The sequence below is a fragment of the Triticum aestivum genome, chromosome 1B, assembly GCF_018294505.1.
Source record: "Triticum aestivum cultivar Chinese Spring chromosome 1B, IWGSC CS RefSeq v2.1, whole genome shotgun sequence".
NCBI lineage: Eukaryota > Viridiplantae > Streptophyta > Magnoliopsida > Poales > Poaceae > Triticum > Triticum aestivum.
Window position 1 is genome coordinate 599449109 of NC_057795.1, and position 20587 is coordinate 599469695.

The 20587-nt window shown below is 50.9% G+C and overlaps 1 protein-coding gene across 15 annotated transcripts; it reads right to left on the minus strand.

The window, feature by feature from the left end:
* Positions 1 to 406: 406 nt before the first annotated feature.
* Positions 407 to 19402, minus strand: LOC123141392 (uncharacterized). 15 transcript variants are annotated; one of them, XR_006470252.1, is made up of 9 exons: positions 18980 to 19402; positions 16383 to 18305; positions 16146 to 16274; positions 14284 to 14613; positions 14093 to 14172; positions 1425 to 1438; positions 1204 to 1319; positions 1025 to 1108; positions 410 to 852 (listed from the first exon to the last, which is right to left on the minus strand). XR_006470252.1 is itself a non-coding variant. In XM_044560569.1 (4 exons), exons 2-3 carry the CDS (start codon positions 18272 to 18274, stop codon positions 16190 to 16192), a joined length of 1977 nt encoding a protein of 658 aa, XP_044416504.1. In that variant the 5' UTR covers positions 18275 to 18305; positions 18980 to 19402; the 3' UTR covers positions 14281 to 14613; positions 16146 to 16189. The 15 variants fall into 15 exon arrangements, 2 of the variants coding, with proteins under 2 accessions (XP_044416504.1, XP_044416518.1); XR_006470259.1 differs by having other exon boundaries at positions 407 to 852; positions 1204 to 1438; positions 16141 to 16274; XR_006470288.1 differs by having other exon boundaries at positions 408 to 852; positions 1204 to 1438; positions 16141 to 16271; positions 18980 to 19401.
* Positions 19403 to 20587: the final 1185 nt, after the last annotated feature.

A 20587-nucleotide genomic window follows, 5' to 3' on the forward strand; every position in this document is an offset into this window, starting at 1 on the left:
TATGTGAAGCGTAGTAAGATCATGGGGTACAGGTGATTGTTTCATAGGGTTTTAAGAACTTAACTATCAACAATAACCTGAACATTGAGTAACCAAGATTGTAGACCATATGTGATTGAGTGGTAGCACAAAGCTTGCATCTTGGTTGTTCCTTCTCTCCCTTCTCTGTTTTACTCTCTTACAAACATTCTGAATTTTTAACATTTGCATGCAGTTTCTGAACTGAACTTCGTGCAGGTAGACCATCTCATTGTTGCCTATTCTAGATGTGTACAACATAAGCAAAAGATATAACAATAATGTACTCCCTCCATCCCAAAAAAGTGTCTCAGTTTTGTACTAACTTTAGTATAAAATTGTACTAAGGTTGAAACACTTATTTTAAGACGGAGGGAGTACAACATTGCAATACAGTCAAGATCTAAGAACTGATCTCCTGCATTACAATCTCATCAAAACAGCCGCATCCTTCCATGATCAAAATCTCATTGCCTATATGCAATAGTTCAGTTAGTACAGCAGCAAATGAGTTCCTGCCTTCCTGGGCAACTATGATGCAAATTTGTTAGGATTGCCTTCATATGCAACTCCGCTGTTCCATTCATCTTTGGAACTGCTAATCTAGTTCAGGTTTGCATCAGCTTGCACCAAGCTCTCGTGACAGTTACACAACCATGGGATTCTTCCAGGTTAAATCAACAATAACATCACGCCATGCACCCTTTGAAGGGAAGAAAACTGACCAACCTGAAATTGAAAAGCTACAATGTTTTTTCAGTAATGTGCAGCAAAAATCCATCCATCTCGTGCTTCTAGAGGGGCTTCTTTTTTACAATTTTTCTCTTCTTCACCCTACAGTAAAGTTCTGTCACAGTTAGGAAACAATACTTTCCAAATTTTTATTTTCTAAAAAAGAAAGCAATAGCTTCAAAGGCAGAGAAAAGCAAAAAATATCCAATCGCATTAGTCACTTGGCAATAAAAATATCTTGCTTGGTATGTGGTGGGCGAAGGGGTTTCCTGACCAAGTTGAATCGACAACATGGCACCCGCACCTTGGAAAATCGTTTGCATAGTTTTGAGACCCTTGTTCCGGAGCATTACCTGTTCTGCATGTATGACGATCATTATGACTTCTTCGTAACAGATTAGAATAGAATAAGAGCAAATAAGTAGAATAAATAAGTAAAACACTAATGCTTACTGGTCTGGTGATGTTTTACTCAGTCCTCTGTGTTGGTCGGGGGATAGATCAAATAGACCCTGGTTTTGCTGGAGCTTGAAATCCACTGAACTTACAACATCCAAAGAAGGCTCACCCTGGACCGACAAGATTACCTTCTATTTATCCGTAGCCTTCCCAGGTTGAAGAAAGTTTAAATGAGGATAAATGGAATATGACATGTACAGTATATGAAGCAGTACCAGTTCAGTATATTCTACAAGGATACACATTCAAGATCCGTGAGGACAACAATTTAAGGCTACTGGAAAAAAAATAAAAATTCTTCAGCATCAAAACCATGGAAATTAATGGTGGATACACCAACTACCTTGGCCAACCCAATTTATTGTAGGGCTTGGAATTATTTAAATTAAAGCCAAAAACATGTCTAAACAGCAATAAGAAAAATTAATCAAGATTACCATTTTCAAGGCTGTAGAACTGCAGCTAAAAACAACCGGTGTACTTACAACTTGCGCCAGAATTAATAAGAAGCATGGTTGATTAAGGACGCCGATAAGTGCCACACGTGTGGGCGTTAGGAAGTCCGCCCACATATTTTGTGTGGTGTATACGAGGAACAGTCCACATATCTACGTGTGGGCAAAACAAGTAATGCCCACACACCTCTTTTTTCCCTCTCGATCCCTTTCACACGCGTGCGTGTGGGCAAAGTTGATAACGCCCACACACCCATATGTCAGGCCTCGTACCTCCTAGTCTCGCACGCCACGCGTAATGGTCACCGCATGCCCGCAGTTGCCATGGTCCAGACCCTCGTCCTTGTTCCTTTAACTGCAGTTGCCATGTCGCTGAACTACGGTTGCCATGTCGGACAACTGCAGTTGCCATGATTGCTCAACTGCAGTGGCCATGTATGGTCTAATCTAATGTAGTTGCCATGATTTCATAACTTTAGGAGTTGCCACATACTAACAATAGACAGTTAAGAGAATTGCCATGTGCTCACAAGCATGCTAGGACAGTTGCCATGTAAAAGGCAGAGTTGTCATCTGCTTACGTACACGTTAGGACAGTTGCCATGTACCATGCAAAAACACATGGCAACTCAGTAAAAAAGAGTTGTCATCTGCTTACGTGCACATTAGGCAGTTGCCGTGTACCCTGCAAAACACATGGCAACTCGGGTAAAAAGAGAGTTGTCACCTGCTTATAAAACACACTAGGGACAGTTGTCATGTGCACTGCAAAGCACATGGCAACTAGCAGCTTGGGTGTGGGAGAGGAGACGAGTGTGTGGGCGAGATGGCAAATGCCCACACACCAGGCCTTGTGTGTGCGTGCAAAGTGGCATGTGAGCGAACTGCTGAACGTCCACACACCAGCCCCTCTTGTGTGGTGAAACGGCCGTGTGGGCGACCGGATGAACGCCCACACACCAGGCCAGTCCTACGTGGCACTAGAAATATGCCAAAATTCATGCGCTCATGAACGGACGCGGATCCACGCGTGTGGGCGAGATGCAAACGCCCACACGTGTGGGCGTTAACATTTCCGTTGATGAATTAGTGAGGATGGATTAAATATGGGCACCCACAACCTCAAGTGTGCTCCCAGGTCAATAGAAGCAAACACGGACACACGCACCCACCACGCAGCACGCACACAAACACACTCGGCGTACTGTGCACTGCACCAAGCCATGCATCACACACTAAGACACGATACAACGGCACAACGCGAGCTGTGCACGTACTCTATGCAGCGGCAGCCCCCGCAAGCTGGAAGTATGCGACGCAGCGCCCGGGGCGGTAGGACGCACGACCAAGAGAGCGAGGATGAGGCAGCCGCCATGCGAGCTCTATGCTGAAGTTCACATGGAGGCAGGGCGACAGGGAGCTGGAGCGCCTCCTAGCGTCGTTTCGACGGGGCGCCGGCGGCCTGGCATGCATGAGGTCGACACGGCGAGCACGGGCTAGAGCTGGGTTGGATGGGATCCAGGCACCAACGGGTTGGGCGAGCTCGAGGCCTCGAGGTCGAGAACGCCGACGCCTCGGCCTCGGCGTCGACACGGCAGAAGCAGTCCCTTCTTGGAGTCCAGAGAGCTCAGGTCATTGAAGGCACCGGCGCGGTCCTCTGCAGTACGCAGCTCCTCGGCGACCGCGGCATGTAGCATGTCATGTCCTAGCAGTAGACAGTGACCTGAGCGCCACCATCGCCGTCGTACACGCCGATGAAGTGTCGTGGGGATGCGGAATGAGGTCGCTTATTTGGTAGAAGCATGGGACGACGACGATGGCCTCCTCCATCTCCGGGCAACGTCCGCAGCAGGACTCGAGACGCTTCCGCGTGCGCCACCAGAAACCGTCGCGGTCTCGGCAGCCACCGCAGACAGGACGTGGAGAGGAGATAGGGCGGTCCGGCATCGGCGGAGGCGACGCTGTTGCCGCGTCACTGGCGACGCAGCAAGCGCTCCCTCACGCGGACCCCCCTTCGTCTGGCCCGGCGTCCCAACGATGGCGACGTAGCAGGCAGGCTATCCGGGTGCCTGGCCGTCGCCGCGCGCGTCAACCTCCGTAGCCAGCCACCACTCACGCTCGGCCTGCTACCGGTGACGCCCACCTCCAGCGCCGGCAATCGGAACGACCACAGGTCCACCATGGCCGACTCTAGGTCCTCGGCCCTCACGGTGCTCGCCACGTCCGGGCCGTTCTGCATCAATAATCTTCCCCAGCAGGCGATGAAGCGGTAGGCCTCGTTACAGCCTAGCTTCTTGGAGCTGAGCACGGGCCTGTCGCAGCGGTCGTAGGCCTGCACTTGCACGCACTGGTTCTCCTCTGCCGTCAGGGCCTTGTCCAGTGGGAACGGCTAGCCGCAGCGCCAGCTCTTGCACCGCATGAGCAGCCGGTGCTGCTTCAGCACCTGGTCCGTCCCAGGAAGGCGACCCCGACGATGCAGACCAGCACGAACGGAAGTAGGACGAACCATCACTAATGCGACCACGAATGAACACGCAGCCCAAACCGGAATGCATGGAGCAACAACAGGAAAGGCGACTCCGAAGGAGTAAAAAATCAATTTGCAAACAGCCCGGAACAATCTGGAAGTGAAACCTCCAGAACATGCGGCAGAGGCGGCAACCACCTGGAAATCGAAAGCACCGACACACACGTAATAATGGGACAAAGTCAAATTTAAATCAGTCACGCACGTGTCGCATTCCCAGCACAACAGATGCGCAAGGCAAGCATGCATGCGGAAAGAACCGCAAGACATGTATGGACTATACCTGGCCATACCTCGGACCGGGCCGGGCCTAGCCAAGCCCGGATCAAAAAACCCAGGCCCGGGCCCGGCCCGGCCATCGGGCCTGTTTTCTGGGCCTGAGCCCGGCCCAAACGCGTAAAAGTCTGTCAGGCTTCGAGCCGGCCCGGCACGACCTTTAGAAAAACACCAAAATGACGGGTCAGGCCCGGCCCGGCCCGGCCTTCGAGCTCAAAATCTAGGTCTGAGCTCGGCCCGGGGGCAGCGTCGGGCCGAACCGGGTCGGGCTTTTTTGGGCCGGGCCGGCCGGGCCGGGCTTCCCATGGCCAGGTATAGTATGGACGCACTTGCATTGAGATGGAAATAGAAGGAAAAATAAAAAAATAAAAAGAACAGCGGTGGTCAAAGCATGGACGCACAAATGCGAACACATGAGGACAAAGACCATGTAGACAAATCGACAGATCAGTCCAAAAGGCACATGCACACCACAACGGTGCAGCGCACATGCGAGCCAATGACGAACACGACTGCAAATCCAACTGAAACCTGCTAGATCCACCCAAAGCGTACCCTCCCAAGTCCCCCGGTAAATAAGGTGGCAGCACCCTATTGGTCCGGTTTTCACTGATAAGAAAAAGTCAAAAAATGAGGTAAATCACACCTGGCTAGGTTTAGTATATTAAGAATAATTGGCTTGAGTGCAATAGCACGGTCTACCAAACCAGCAGGAACCTCCCCTAAAAAAAAAACCCAGCAGGAACCAAAGTGTAATTGTTTGACATCAAATCGTAATGTAACGAGAACAACAATTTCCATTAGTCAGTACGTTCAGCAAACATCTAGGGAGACAAACACATCAGAGACTTTGGGACTGCAGAGAATGACCTGACCTGACAAATCAGATTGAAGCTACTCCCGAGTACTACAAGTGGAGCTCAAACGAAGCATATTCTTAGCAATATTATCCGAAGTTTTTTTTTTCTCGAGAGTACGCCAATAGCGTACCATATTTTTAGAAGGCAGAGAGTATAATTACAAGAAGCCAACCACCAATGCGAACATTATAGGTCGGCACCCACGCAACACCCAAGTCCACTAGACTACTCTCTCACGAAAGGATCTAATCCTCCAGCTCCAATGCCTGCAAGCTTCCATTCTTTGATCTCGGCCAACACAATCCTAACAAGCTCTGGTGGGGTTCTCTGTTGTTGGATTTTATTGAAGATTCTCGCATTTCTTTGCTTCCACAGCGCCCAGGCTGTAGCTAAGATGAAGGAGTCAAATCCACGAAGAACTTTCCTCGAAAAACTTCTTGTTTGCCGCAGCCACCAGTCAGTGAACTTCTCCTCAGTGTTCGGCACCAACACATTAATCTGTAGGGCATCGAAGCATCGATGCCAAACCTCTCTGGCGTAGGCACAATGGGCAAGAATGTGGTCCACACAGTCAGTCTCCTGTAGGCAGAAAAAGCAGGAAGAAGGTTCATCTTGGAGACCATGACGCGCTCGTCTATCACTAGTCCACAATCGATACTACACCATGAGCCAGGCAAAAATCTTGCAGCGCAGGGGAACCCAACTTTTCCAAATGCATCTAGCGGTGGGGGAAGCTAGGAGCCCAAGGCACAACCGATTGTAAGTAGATTTGGCAGTATAGCAACCGGAAGCGTCCGCCGGCCAAATGAACTGATCCGGGGCAGTTGCAATGATCGGGATTGTGGCCAACGCTTGACAGAGGTGGGTCACCTGCAGGTGCGCCATGAAGGAGAGGTCGCCCTGAACGTCATGGATCCACGCATTGTCCACAATAGCCTGTTGCACAGTCCTAACGTTCTTCACTCGGGTCCGAACCATGGCGCTAATCAAAGGAGCAATCTCGCTAACCGTGAATCCATGAATCCACCTATCCTTCCAGAAGTAGACCTTTTCGCCATTGCCCACCACAATTCTGATCATACTGTTGAAAACTAAATTGGCCTCGTTGTCTTTCGTCATCTCGATACCTTGCCAAGGTCTCTTGCGATCGACTCGCCTCAGCCATTCCCATCTCACTCTCAAAGCTAATGCTTATTTCCTGATGTTCTTGATCCCGAGGCCCCCAAAGGTCATGGGGCGGCACACCGTGTCCCAAGCAACTAGACACTGACCACCGTTGGCTTTATCCTTTCCGGCCCAGAAGAACGATCTCAAGCACTTGTCAATTTCCTCAAAGACCCAGTCCGACGCATTTAGAACCATAAGCTGATGGATCGGGCGCGCCGGAAGCACAGACTTCACTAAGACGAGCCTTCCAGGTTTCTGCATGAGGCCACGTTGCCAAGCGGGCAGCGGTTTTTTGGTTTGATCGATGAGCGGTTGCCAGTCAGCCCTCGTCAGTTTCCGGATCGCCAGTTGGATACCCAGGTATTTGCACGGGAAGTGTCCCATCTCACAGTGTAGCATATCCATCACACGCTGGCGATCCTCATATGATCCTCTGATAAGTACAGCCGTGGTCTTGTTGTAATTGATGCGAAGCCCAGCGGCTTCCCCAAATAGCTCGAAGGCAGCTTGCACAAAGTTCAGATCTTGCACCGACGGCTTAATGAATAAGACCACGTCATCTGCGTAAAGAGAGAGCCTTTGGGTAGGAGATATGCCGCGCAGGTTGCTGATTACTCCCAACTCAGAAGCTTTGACGAAAAGTCTTGAGAGTGCATCCATGGCCACCACAAAAAGTAACGGGGAGATTGGGTCTCCTTGTCTCAACCCCTGAGCATGATGGATGGTGCAGCCAGGTACGCCATTGACAATAATTTTGGTGCTGGAAGTGGCAAGGATAGTGGCAACCCAGTGTAACCAACGCAGTCCAAAACCTTTTGCCCTCATGACTTCGAAGAGGAAAGGCCAAGATAAAGAGTCAAACGCGCGTGATATGTCGAGTTTGAGAAACAAACCATGCTCCTTGCTTTTGAAGACTTTGCGTGCCACCTTCCGCACCAGCAGATAGTTGTCATGGATGCATCTACCCTTGATGAATGCCGACTGGTTAATACTGACAATCTCAGGCATCCTCGCTCTCGCTCTGTTAGCCAGCACTTTAGAGAACAGCTTGGAAAAGCTATGAGGCAAACTGATGGGGCGAAAATCTCCAACTGTTTTTGCATCAGCCTTTTTGGGGATGAGCACAATGTGTGCCTTATTAAGTTTGCCAAATCCCCTGTTATCGCCCACATAGAGCTTAAGCATCACCGCCATGATATCCGACTTGATCACCGCCCATGCCTTCTGGTAGAGTGCGCCAATGAATCCATCAGGCCCCGGTGCACGATCCGGGGGGATATCCTTAATTACCTTCCAAACTTCCTCAATAGTGAAAATCTCCTCGAGCTCCGAAAGATCAACTGCTTCCATATCTAGGGCTTCCATATCTAAGGAATGCTCCCTATGATGTGCCACCCCCAGCAGGTTTTGGAAGGTGTCAAAGAAGATCTGCTCCTTCCTCTGCTGGTCCGATTCAATCACAGACTCATGCTCGATGCACGTGATGAAGTTCTTGGAGCGCCTACCGTTTGCTGCCAGCTGAAAAAGTTTGGTGTTGGCATCGCCTTCCCGCAGCCACCTGATTCTAGATCTTTGCCTCTCGATTGTCCTTTCCAGTGAGGCTAAACCCAGCAGCGCAAGTTTGAGCGTTCTGCGCATCCAAAGCTCGGCCGAGGTTAATCTCCTGAATTCCTGCACCTGATCTAGTCTGAAGATCACCCAGTTTGCAACAGACATCAAGACCTTAATGTTCCCAGTACGGCGCTGGCCCCAAGCTTGTAGGTAGACGGCCGCATAACAAAACAGAGCGTCCAGCCTCTTGAAAGGATCGACAATGGACTCATCGCACACCAAGCCTCTTTGATCGCATCATCAAATCCCTCTAACTTGGTCTAGTAGAGCTCAAATCAGAATCTATTCTTGGGGCAAAAATGCATGCTGGTGCATAGGTGCAGAGGCGCGTGGTCTGAGACAGACGAAGAAAGCGCTTGGAGTAATTTGTCCGGGTGACCCAGATCCCACTCGACCGACACCAAGATTCTGTCTATCTTGGTCATCGTCGGTGTGTCTCTCTCGTTCGACCAGGTGTACATGCGACCATGCATGTAAAGCTCCTTTAGTTCATGATCATCGACAAAACTTCTGAACTTGGACATCATCGCCCTATTGATGTTGGCATTGTTCTTCTCACTCGCGCGCAATATCATGTTAAAATCACCTAAAATGAGCCATGGGCCAGGGCAAAGGGAACGCCGCATGGCCAGCTCCTGCAAGAACTGAGTCTTGAGCTCGTCACCTTGAGGGGCATACACCGCAGTGATCCACCAAGTGGAACCATCCTTTGCATGCACGAGTGTCGTCAAAGAGTTAGTGTCGAACTGCACAGTATCCACCGAAAGAATGGTGGTATCCCACGCCAAAAGAATCCCTCCACGAGTTTCCACCGCCGGTAAATACACAAAGCCGTCAAAAGACCATCCTAGGCATTCCATTAACATAAAGTGATCTATTACATCTAGTTTAGTCTCCTGAAAGCACACTAGGTTAACTTTCACCGAGGCAACAAAGTCCTTCACCGCCTTTCTTTTTGCCGGGTTGTTTAGACCACGCACGTTCCAGCTGAGTATTTCAGGGTTGTATTCCATCTAAAGAGTGGTCATCACCAACACCAACACCAATGACCAATGCTTAGACCGCAGCGATGGCTCTGCCCTCACTGCCTTCCAGCTCGGTGACCGACGGCAGGGTCTTGCCAAACAGTGCGGCAATCACCCGAACGTGGTGCTCTCTGAGCGGGGAGTCGAACATCATCCTGAGCTCCTGAACTGCCTCCTCGTCCGGCACCATATCCTCAGGGACCAGACCCAACGTCTTTAGGAGCACATTTTCTGCCGATTTAGGCTTGGCCGGGCCACTGCCAGTTGTGCCAATGCGCTTAGCTGCGCGAGTTGTGCGCTTCGGGGTGAAAGGTTCAGCTTCAGGTCTCAGCGTCGACGCCTGAACCTCCTTCAGCAATGGCGGCGTGAGTTTCTTCACAATATTAGCGCAGAATGTCTTCAGCCTGTCAAGGGCCACAGCATCTTGTCCAGTTAAGCTCTCCGTTGCGCCTCCTCTCTCACTGCTTAACACGGTAGCCACCAACGCAACCTGTCTGGTCGGTTCCACCTCCAACTGCGCAGGCGCCGCAGACTGCGCCTCAGGAACAGTAGCCCCGAGTGGAGGGGGGGACGTGCGCTGATCCTTGTCGCGATCTGCATGGATCCCATCAACTAGTCCCATCTGTGCATGCGTGCCTTCATGCAGCACCTTCTCATTGGGGCAGACCACCCCGCCGGGTCCCACCACATCCGGTGCCAGCAGCGCTCCCATCGAGCCGCCTGGGGCCACCTCCGCACAAGTGACGACACGTGGCTGGACGCCCACGCACCCACCTCCCGCCTTGCTGGCCACCGAATCAGTGAGGGGGTCAATCATTGGCTCCTCGATCCCCCCAGCCTCAACAGCCACCACATGTGTCTCGATACCCGTGGCCTCCACCTCTGCCAAGCCGCTGGTTGGTGGGTCGAACTCCTGTTCCCCCCCCCACTGGTAGGCGGCACGGTCACCAGAGCCGTCTCGATCGGCGCTATTGTCCCTTCCACAGCGGTCCTGGCAAGCGTCCCCGCCTGCAGAGTAACTCCGACAGTGGCTGGAACTGGTGGGACCTCCCTTGTCGCGTTTGTCGCTTCTCGCACGCTCTCCGGCACAGCAATCATTGCCAAGTTTTCCTGCCTTATGGTTGGTGATTGCCGCACCACAGCCTCCGGGACCAACTGCACCGCCCACTCGCTGCCCATGGGGTTTAAAGCTTGCCTCGATGAGGCCCGAGATGCTTCCGCGGGTCCCGCCACAGTGGTCAAGCGGTCAAAAGCCGACAGTCTTCTGGTTATCCTGTCCCTGATCATCATCCGCGGGGCCCCTTGCATGACAGGCTCGGCGGGGCCCATCGGTGGCAACCTCCAATCAGCATCCACCGCCCGCGCGCCCTGCCCGTTGGAGGCACGGCCACCGGCACCAGAGCCACCGATGGCGAAGCCAGCGCCGCCAGCGCGGTTGTCGCGCACCCCAAATCTCCACGGCAGACGGGTGGTATTGTGATCAGGGCCACCAAAATCGTCGTCGTCGGGGATGTCGCTTTGCCCGCTGTCCGGCGAGCCGCCCAGAAACCATGGCACCCCCGCATCTCGCAGATCCTTGACCACGTCAAGGTGGATCAGCGTCTTATATTGTAGCAGCGCAGGAGGCGCCTCCTCTCCAGGCTCCGACACGGCGAGCCACCGCAGCGTAGGGATACCCTGAGGGTGGGCTGTCCACGCCGACAGCTTGAACGAGGACAAGTCCGCGCGAGAGCAGGTTTCCGGCGCGACCGTGTCCACTTTGCAAGACGAACCCAGCAGCTCCTCCACAACCGATCAGTCCCAAGCATGGGGAGGAATACCCTCAATCTCGAGCCAGACCTTGAACCCGAACATGGCGTGCACCGCTTGTGACTGTCGGTTCCACGGCCGGAAAAACAGCATGTCTCCTTTTTTCCTTCCCCTAGCGCCAGCACCCAGCGCCACTCCCTCCCCCTCTCCGCCGTGCGCCACTCCAGCGCCGGCGTCCACCGTGCCCTGCGCTCACACCGTGGGTCACCCCGACCGCGGCGGCCACCCCCCCTCTCTTCTTTCTCCTCCCCCTGTACCCCGTGCTCCCGTCGCCATGGCTTCGAGCCCGAGATCTTTGACCTCCACCTTCAGGCCACCTGGTGAGCGACCGGTGGTCTCGGGGTTGGGGATCTCCTCGGAGTCGGAGGGCTCGGAGGCGGAGGTCCGCGGGCCGCGTGCGGTTGCGGAGATGCTACCTGCTACCGTGCCGCCTTCGGAGCCTTGGGTGCAGCCGGCCCCTCAAAGAAGGAGTTTTGGAGGATTCGCCATGCCACGGGTGAGCAGAGTAAGGACCCGGGACGCGCGTCGGGAAGGCCGGCGGTGTTGCCGAAGATGAGGGACAAGTGCTTCCGCTGCTTGGAGAAGGGCCACTTCCGGGTCGACTGCATCAACGAGATCGTCTGCTTCCGCTGCGGGCTTCCCGGTCATGGCTCCAGGGACTGCAAGAGACCCCGGAACCCGTCTCCGGTGGATGAGCTAAGGCGCGATGCGGTGGCCAAGGTGGCTCGTCGTGCCAGCCCCGTGCCCCCCGCGGTGTCGCGCGGTGCTTCGCCGGCTGCACCACCGCCCCCGCCCCCCCCCCCCAGCTGTGCGCGAGCCAGGACGCGCGTCTGGTTTGGCCACCGCTGGCACCGCCGCGGTTGCAGACGCTCGTTGGCGTTGAGGAAGACCCCTCGGAGATTTGCATCGTGCGCCGTTCGCAGACGGTGGAGGATCTTGAGCACCGCCTCTAGTTCGCCATGGTGGCGTACGTTGGGGGGGGGGGGCGAGGCGGGTGATTCCTGCGGCTCGTGTTCTTGAGGCGCTCGCCGGCAAGCTGGATATCCCGTCCAACCTGGTGTCCGTCCATCGTCATCGACCTGAGGATTTCTTGGTTGTTTTTGCTTCTGCGGAGTTCAGGAACAGGGTTTCTGCGTGTCCAATATTATCCGAAGTACTATGGGAATGTTAGCACAATCTGCCAATCTTGCAGGAACCATACTGTAACGTTTTGTCACCAAATTGTACTGTAAGGAGAACAACAGTTCCCCTTATTCAGCAAGTGTTAATTAAACACCTATTCGGAGGAACACATCAGAGACTAGGAATGTGCAGCCTAGCGACCCGAGTTCAATTCCTAGAATTGGCAGGTGATGCACAGGGGTTTTTCCCCGTTTATTGAGGATCAAGCTTGGTGTGTAGTGTAACCTCTCATCAAGAAATATCTCGATACTCATTTAAAAAATTCTGAGGACCATGTTTATCTTGGTACTCATACTAAAATGGTTGTATGCATCCCTGGTTGGCGCAGAGACCGGGAAGTGAAAATCTCTCCCATTTTTATGCAAAGAGAGCCTTGGCTCAGTGGTTGGGCATGCAGTTGTGCAGCCTAACGATCCGAGTTCAATTTCTAGAATTGACAGGTGATGCGGTTTTCCCCCATTTATTAAGTTTGGTGTGTGGTGGAACCACTGATCAAAAAATATCTTGATACTCATTTTAAAAAATTCTGAGGAACATGTTTATCTTGGTACTCATACTAAAATGGCCGTATGCATCCCTAGTTGGTGCAGAGGTCGGGGAAGTGAAATTCTCCCCCATTTTTAAGAGCTCCCGATAGACTCTCTCTCATCCACGCGTGCCCCCCGCGTGGCGGCTGGGAGGCTCCCAGATCCCATCGCCGCCGGACTCCACCTCTCATCTTCCTCCTCCCTCGCTGCCGCCCAAGGGCACGACCAGGCGAAGCCTTGCCGTTGCTGGCGGCGGCGGGGACTCGTGGTCCTCCCGCTCGTGTGGGGCTGGCGCGGGCCGGCGCCCCTGCGGCAGGCGGCTTCATGGTCTGATGCGTCGCGGTCGCCAGGGACGGCGGCGGCACGACCAGATGGGTTCGCGGCGGCACGGCCGGATCTGGGTCCATGCGTGGGCCTTGGTCACTGGGTTGCCGTCGGCGCGGTGGTGGGTGCGGCTCGTCGGCAGTTGGACGGATCCGCAGAGATTCTTCCCTTGTCTGGTCCTTGGCAGCACGGGCAACTCCGGGGAAAACCCTAGATCTCCTCGGGATCGAGCGATGGCAGTGCTTTTGCGTCGTAACCCCTCTTCAGGGCATCATTTTGGAGCTTACTCCGGTTGAAGGATTAGCGACGCTGGCGGCGCATGTCTGGTGGAGCAACTGCCGATGAAAATCGCGTCGACTATGGTCATGGCGGACGATGACGACGTCTTAGATGCCGTTCCCTTGTCGAGGCGTCGTCGTTGCAGTTTGCTTCATCAGGCTCGGGATGCTCTAGGGGAAACCCTAGATCTGGGTCTCCCGGATCGGACGATGATGGCGTTCTTAGTAGCGCTTTCCCTCATGGGGGGCATCGTTTTGGAGCAAGTGATGGCTGGAGGTGACAAGAGGAGGAGCGGTGCTTCATCACACACATTAATGGTGTCAGATCTCGATGGCACGACACTCTGGAGATTAGGCATCTGATGTGCGATGATGGACTCGCGCAAGAGGTCGACGCTGTCTGGCGTCATGGTGGCATCGGCGGCAGCTAGACCGGGCAAGGTTCATGCAGTAGTACAGCTCTGAACATGGATTGGTGGCAGGTGGCTGCGGCGGCCTCATACCCGGCAGGCGTCCTGGTTGAGGAGCACGCCGGACTGGTGGGTGCCCATGCCGCCAGGCGTCCTGGTTGGGACCTCAGGTCTTAGATGTTAGGTATGGCTGCGAGGTCTGTTTGGTATTAGGCCCAGACTATCAGCATCCCTTCATCATTTGGATAGGAGTAGCGACACTTTTGTTGCCTAGACGGTGGCTTCGACTTACTGTTGCATGATTTTGTAAGGTCTTGCTTAAATAATTAATAAAGTGGCTGCATGCATCGTCCAGATGCAGAGGCCGGGGGTCCTCCTTCTTTTCTAAAAAAAAAAGAGACTAGGAATGCAAAGCTTTAGAGGGAGACTTACCTCCCGTCTCTCCAAATCACAGCCTGCAGGCGAAGTGCCTGCTCTTCTCCTCATCGCTCTCCACGGCAATCCCAACGGCCCTGCACGCATCGGGGGAACATATGGGCATTCTTATCGACGCATACACACCACCAGTTGTAGTATGCAGTGTTGGTACATTGAAATCGGAATAGACTATCAACATCACCTACACTTGGCCAGTGACGACCTCAATCAGATTCAAGCTAGTATCAAGTACTACAACTGCAGCTGAAACTAAGTGGACTCTTTTTGTTCGAAAACATGTTTTAGAGCAGGTGCCCCCGGGCCATCTTATCTAGCCATCCATTCTCCGCAAATATGGAAAATTGGTACAGAATTTGCTCTTAGTAGTTGGATGAGGTAGGTCGCATAAGCAAAACCTGGATTTGAATCTATATCTCCTCCAACCCAAACATGCTCTTATGCTTCCAATAGGCAAATATGGAAAGAACAAAATGCATCCAAGCACGCCATACGTCAACTTTCTAAATGAGAATCCACTGCAACAACAACAGAATAATCAGTCCAACAATCACACACAAGCGTTCTAAATTTTTTTCACACTTCCAAAGCAAGAAAAATACAATGTTTGCATAAGTATATAGTGTGTGCTTCATGAAGAGCATCATTGACTAATCGAGCAACTAATGCAGAATACCAGGAGAGCTCCAAAGAAACTCTGTAGGAAAAGGGCAGGTCGTTCAAAAGATTAAAGAGAGACTGGGACATTATAAATAGCCAGAGGTAGGAGTTTTCATTGTTCACTTTCATGTCGTCAAGTCACAATGGATGACCATAAAATAGCAGCTGGGATCAGCAATGACACCTTGTGTTCTAACATGGTTTGTGAGTGCAGATAAAAGATGATAAGAAAACATCGTACACAATGGAGTCCTCATCCTCATTACACTTAAACCACTTAATCTATTTAGTAATGTAAGCCACATGTCAATAGTGAAAAGAAACAAATAGAATAATAGCCCTTTTTTTCTGAAGGACTAATGGCCAAACACCGCAATGACATGAGAGAAAATGTGTCATCATTAATGATAAGCATGAAGTCATATGCCTATACCCACACCACTATCTATTTAAGTTATCGTAAACAAACATGCTCATACACAAATTGAAGTGACCAACGAATCTCGGTAGCGCAATCTTGTTGAATTTTCTAATATACTGTTGTCGTAGTTCTCATCATCACTATTAAGGAATGCCATTTCGTTAAACCCATAGTGGAAGAAATGATCAACTAGACATGGAAATATTCTAACAAGGAGCCCTGGAACATCCCAGAACATGGATTTGTCTGTGCAGAACAATCAACTGCAAGAGGAAAAAAAGTGGAACATAGCCCTAAAACTGACAGATAAATCTTCATGCACTCATATATTCAGATTTCACAAGGTTGTACAGAGTGTTAGTTTAGCACAGCTAATATCTTGGGTATTCATGCCTTGCTCGCACATGGAGAGGACATGTTGTGCAGCCTTTATCTCGAACTAGAATTATTCAAACAAAAGAAAAATCCTAAGGACATTAGAGTGAACCCACTAGATGTATTGTGTTGACCTCTTATACCAAGGCTGTCCTATGTAGTATTGGCCCACAATCTAATTCAAGCTAGTCTAAAGTCTGATAATTGTAGCTGAAACTAGATGGAATCTTACAATCCAAATCATGGGAATTAATTGGTACTTGTACTCCAGTCGTTCATTTGTATAAGTCCCTCAATCCGAAAAAACTTGTCTCAAGCTTGTCTTTCAAATGGATGTATCTAGCACTAACTTGGTGCTAGATACATCCATTCGAGGGACAAGATTTTTCGGACGGAGGGAGTATTTGTTTTCTAATAAAATTCCACAATGTGAGATGCATTTTTTCTAATTCCTCATAATTTCGCAAATTCCACAATGTGACATCATAATTCAGTGAATAGCACAAAAGTCCGCTGAATAAACTCCACAATTTAAAATTACATACACAGACATAATAAGCAGAAAATAGCTCAACCAAGCAAGATGAACCTTACTGAGAATAAACGAGCACATAAGAAAACCACATATGGACGGACCCTCATGGAAAGCTACGGCTACCAACCACGAAGCGATCAGACTTAGTCGTCATCCCACTCGTGTTCTCATCATCCAATTTTGACCTGCTTTTCAAAATAAAAACGAAACAAGAAAATAAAAGGTCCATGGAGCAATCTTTTCTGATCTAGCTAGTTTAAGGAATAAAAAAATTAAAAGTGGTCAAACGCACTTACCGATTAGCAGCGTCCGATATCTGATCTTCCATGGGAAGATTGAAGAGGTGTCGCGGTGTAAAATCTAATTCTCTCACTATGTGGGCATCAATATTGGTAAGTTGAAGTCTTCTAACGCGAGTATCCCCAAACCCGCAGTGGGCCATGATTAGCCATGCGAATGTGATGAGCTCTCCTCCTCTGCTCAGCAGCGCAACATGCGGCGCCGCCTTGGACTTGCCAGCAGCGTAAACAAGTAGCCGCGTCCACATGCGTGCTACCTCCTCCACCGTTTCCTTGCTTACCTCCAACTCAACACTATCCTTGGTGAAATCATCATATACTTCGTGAGCCTGAGCCAGGGTAGGTGCTGGGCTGATAGAGAGCGGCAGCATGGAAGGGTGGTGAACGAAAAGGTACATTATGTACTTGGATAGCTTACGACATACCAAAATCATCATACCGAATTCACTTGTACCATGAACCTCTATATCCGAATGGGAAGATTCACATTTTTTCAAAAGCAACTCAGTAACTGCATGCATCCAGATAATTGCCATACCAAAATCATTAGCAAAAAGTTCTGATGCCTCTTTCAACAGGGAACCAATTTTTGGCCATTCATTGGGTTTATCAACATCGGAGTCAAATGTCAAGAGAATAATCTCTTCTGCAACACACTCCACAATCTTGCTACCCACATCCACGTAACCGGTGTCTAATAGCTTGCTCATCCAAAATATTTTCTTCTTTTTGACACCCAACAAACCCACTAACAACTTTCTGAACACAGCCATTATTATGCTTTGCTGCGGGCTGCTGTCAGTCAACCAGCTATCTAAGTTGTACTGTCCAATCAAATTTGGCCACCGCTGCTGTTTCATCGTCCTTGGATATCCGATGTCAGAGCAAAAGAAAACCCACAAACTGGCGAGTGCATCACACCTTCTAACCTTAAACCATGCCCATGTCCAAGGTGACAACATGGAAACAAACGTTGAACTGACTTCAAAGAAAAAACAACCCACAAATAGCGAATAGGTGATGGCAATATCAGCTTTGCTATAATTGTCTCTGCTACTTGCATGGAAGAGCACAAAGGCAACTATTACCGAGGCCTGAGAGATGCATCTAAGTATAACTCCACTCCACGTTCTGAGCACAAGAGACTTAGTGTAGAGATCGTCGTATATCATGCCAAGCTGAAGCCTCACCATCCGTATCATTTGCTCAGGGTCATCTATTTTGTTCATATATTCTCTGCCGAGATCAAGCAAGTTGCGTTCGGCCAAGACATCAAGGACAAATGGCATGGAATCCAGAGCAGCACGAACAACGCCACCATCACCAGAGATTCCTTCAGGCAATTCCTTTTTGTAACGCAGTGCATCTGAGCTCTCAAGACTTTGAAGGCTGCCACACTTGAGAGACCATGTTCTTTCTCCATACTTGATAATTCCAGTAACAAACACAAAGCTACCCGCAAGCAGAAGGTTCGCACTGTGTTTACCAATGGACTTCCAAAAAACATATAAAGCTAGGGAAACTTGCATCACCAGATTCAACAGATGCCTCAACCACAAGTTGTTGTCCTCCATGGCGAAAGCAGTGATGGTATCCTGCCCACCAAGATGGATGAGGAGGAATGGTGCCCAAAAGAAAGCTAGTGGTTGGGTTCTTATAAGTATGTTCGTTTGAATGGTGACATCTCGGCGCTTAGAGAGATAGCCCAGTGCATACACTGCTACCAAGTCTGCCCCCAAATAAACTGCCCAGAGGCAGAGCCTGAGAAAGCTGTTGCTGCTTCGGCGCCGCAGTCTGCCAGCAAAGAAGAGGAACGACTGCAATGTGAAGCTGAGCAGTACAAGAAGTTGGATTTCCCACCCGCTGTATAATTCAATCAAATGCTCCATCGCATGCTAGATTCCTTGTGCCTCGGACCACCTGACGAGTATAAGTTGGATGATTCAGTCTGAATTTTTGAAAATAGCAAAACACCTGATTAAATAATATACTTCCTTTTTACCTTTAACTAGGCATGTTCAACAAGGAAGTATCCAATGTTTTGTTTATGACACCACTTCCTGCTGGCTAAATATACAGCAAAGACCAAACATATATGCGGTATGTGGAATGAAAAGAGAAACAATGCGGAAGAAATAAATATGACAAACTGGCTAACCATTCCATCTTCTCTCTAGGCCTAGGCGTTCGGTAGAAACCGAAATTTCAGTTTCTGCTGTTTGGTTTTGTTGTTGTTGTTGTGAATTCGGTTTGGAAAAGTGGAAACCGAATTTGACACTAAAATTCAGCTAACTGAAATTCCGGTTAACCGATTTTTCGGTTCAGTTTTGGGTTTTAACCGAATTATGTACCGTGCACACAAAATGCACTTTCAGAACACATTGACAGCATGCATATTTTAAAGAAAATTTTTGACAGCATAACAACGCAAAAATTCTTCTATACTTGCAGTTGCATCCAATAAAATCAGTAACAAATACTGAAGAACAGTGCATCCAAGATCCAACTTACCATGTACAGATAGTCATACAGAATAATGGACGAAGAATGAAACAAAAAAAAAATGAGACAAAGAATGGGAGATGGGGGCTTACTACGTTGACTTGAGTGCTCCGTGGAAGACGTTTTGGCGAAGTGGAGAAGACGCGCGCCGCCGAGCGCCGAGATGCCGAGATGGACCGACGGTCGCTGCTGAGTTGCTTGGAGATGTGGAGAGTTGGATGCTGTCGAAGTCGAAGACTCGCAGGCTGGTGGGCGGACGCCGGATGGTCGGGGGTCGGCTCCTCTGGTGATCTGGTCCTCTCTCCTTTCCTTGCGTACGGCGAGACTAGCGACGGTTGGCGGCCGGTGGGAAGGCGAGGACGGAGGGGCTGCCTGGTGGGAGAGAAATGCGGTGGCGCCGGGCGCCGGCGGCGGCTCAACCGCTCAGATGAGAAGAGGAGGCGGCGACTGGCTCGTGGTGGAGTTGGTGGGATATTAATGGAGACGCAGCTTCAGTGACGTTGTGCACTTACTGAAGCTGCGTCCGTGGAATGGAGGGGGCGCAGGGGCAGGGCTGTATCACGTGTTGACCTGGCAGACCATGGTTGTCCTATGTGGTGTTGATACATTTGAATCGGATGGATTATCAACATCAGCTAAGCTTGGCTAGTGATAACCATAATCAGATTCAAGCTAGTCACAAGTACTTCGACGAAATAGGGTTTCCTTCGTTTTATACTATATACTCCCTCCGTTCGGAATTACTTGTCTTAGAAATGGACGTATCTAGAACTAAAATACATCTAGATACATCCCTTTCTGCGACAAGTAATTCCAAACGGAGGGAGTATAAAGCAACCATCGCGGGTACATTTGAGAGGCCAATACAAACTCACGCCACGCCACACCACACACACAACAGACAACACACACGCCCAAGGCCGATTTCAAGGGTGCCGAGCACCGACTCCAACGACTAGCAAGCACACTACAAATGAGCAATAAAGAATCGCTTGAGTCGACGGAGACCACCAAAAGCGATCACCAAGGAGAGGTGAGACGACGAACAACGGAGCGAGGACTCCAACACGATGCCCCCAAAGAAGGGAACGACCACGTAGTCGCTACCGTCCAATCCCGCAGATCAGGTTTTCACCCAGAGTAACCGGAAAGGAGTAGGAGCACTATGACGAAGCCTGCAAGGAGGAAACGACGTCCACGGACGCCATCGCCGTCGGCCAGTACAAAGACTAGCAGGTGATGTACCCCGTGGACCAACCCCTTTGGCGCACCCCCGCTCCGCCCGCACCTGAGGTGCGCAATCTGCTCGAGACCGCTGCACCTCCCACCGCCAAGGTCGCCGCCCTGCATCAAGACCGTTCCGGAACCATCAAAGGAGATGGCTTTGGACAGAGCCAACTCCCATCACCGCCGCAAACGGCAACGACCGTCCCGCCTCAGACACTGCCAAGACAACAGCCACGAAGCACCAGGCCAGGGGAAAGGGGAAGGGGAGGCGCAACACTCGTCCACTCCCGGCACCCATGATGCCAGCGACGGCGGCTCGACCACGTCCAAGCCCCATCCCTCCACCCGCCCTTCCCCCTTGAAGCACCATGCTTCGCCCCAGCTTTGCTACCGGTGCGGCCCAATGCTGGGCCACCGACGACCGCCCGTCCGACGAAGGTGGGAGAAGATCCACCATCGCCGCCGCCAGGGAG

What these genes read in the sequence shown, in the direction of transcription:
- LOC123141392 (XM_044560569.1), bottom strand. Translation starts at nt 18,274, where the DNA reads ATGGAGCATTTGATTGAATTATACAGCGGGTGGGAAATCCAACTTCTT. An exon ending in ATATCGGACGCTGCTAATCG is followed by an intron (nt 16,275 to 16,382) that starts GTAAGTGCGTTT and finishes TATTTTGAAAAG; the next exon opens with CAGGTCAAAATTGGATGATG.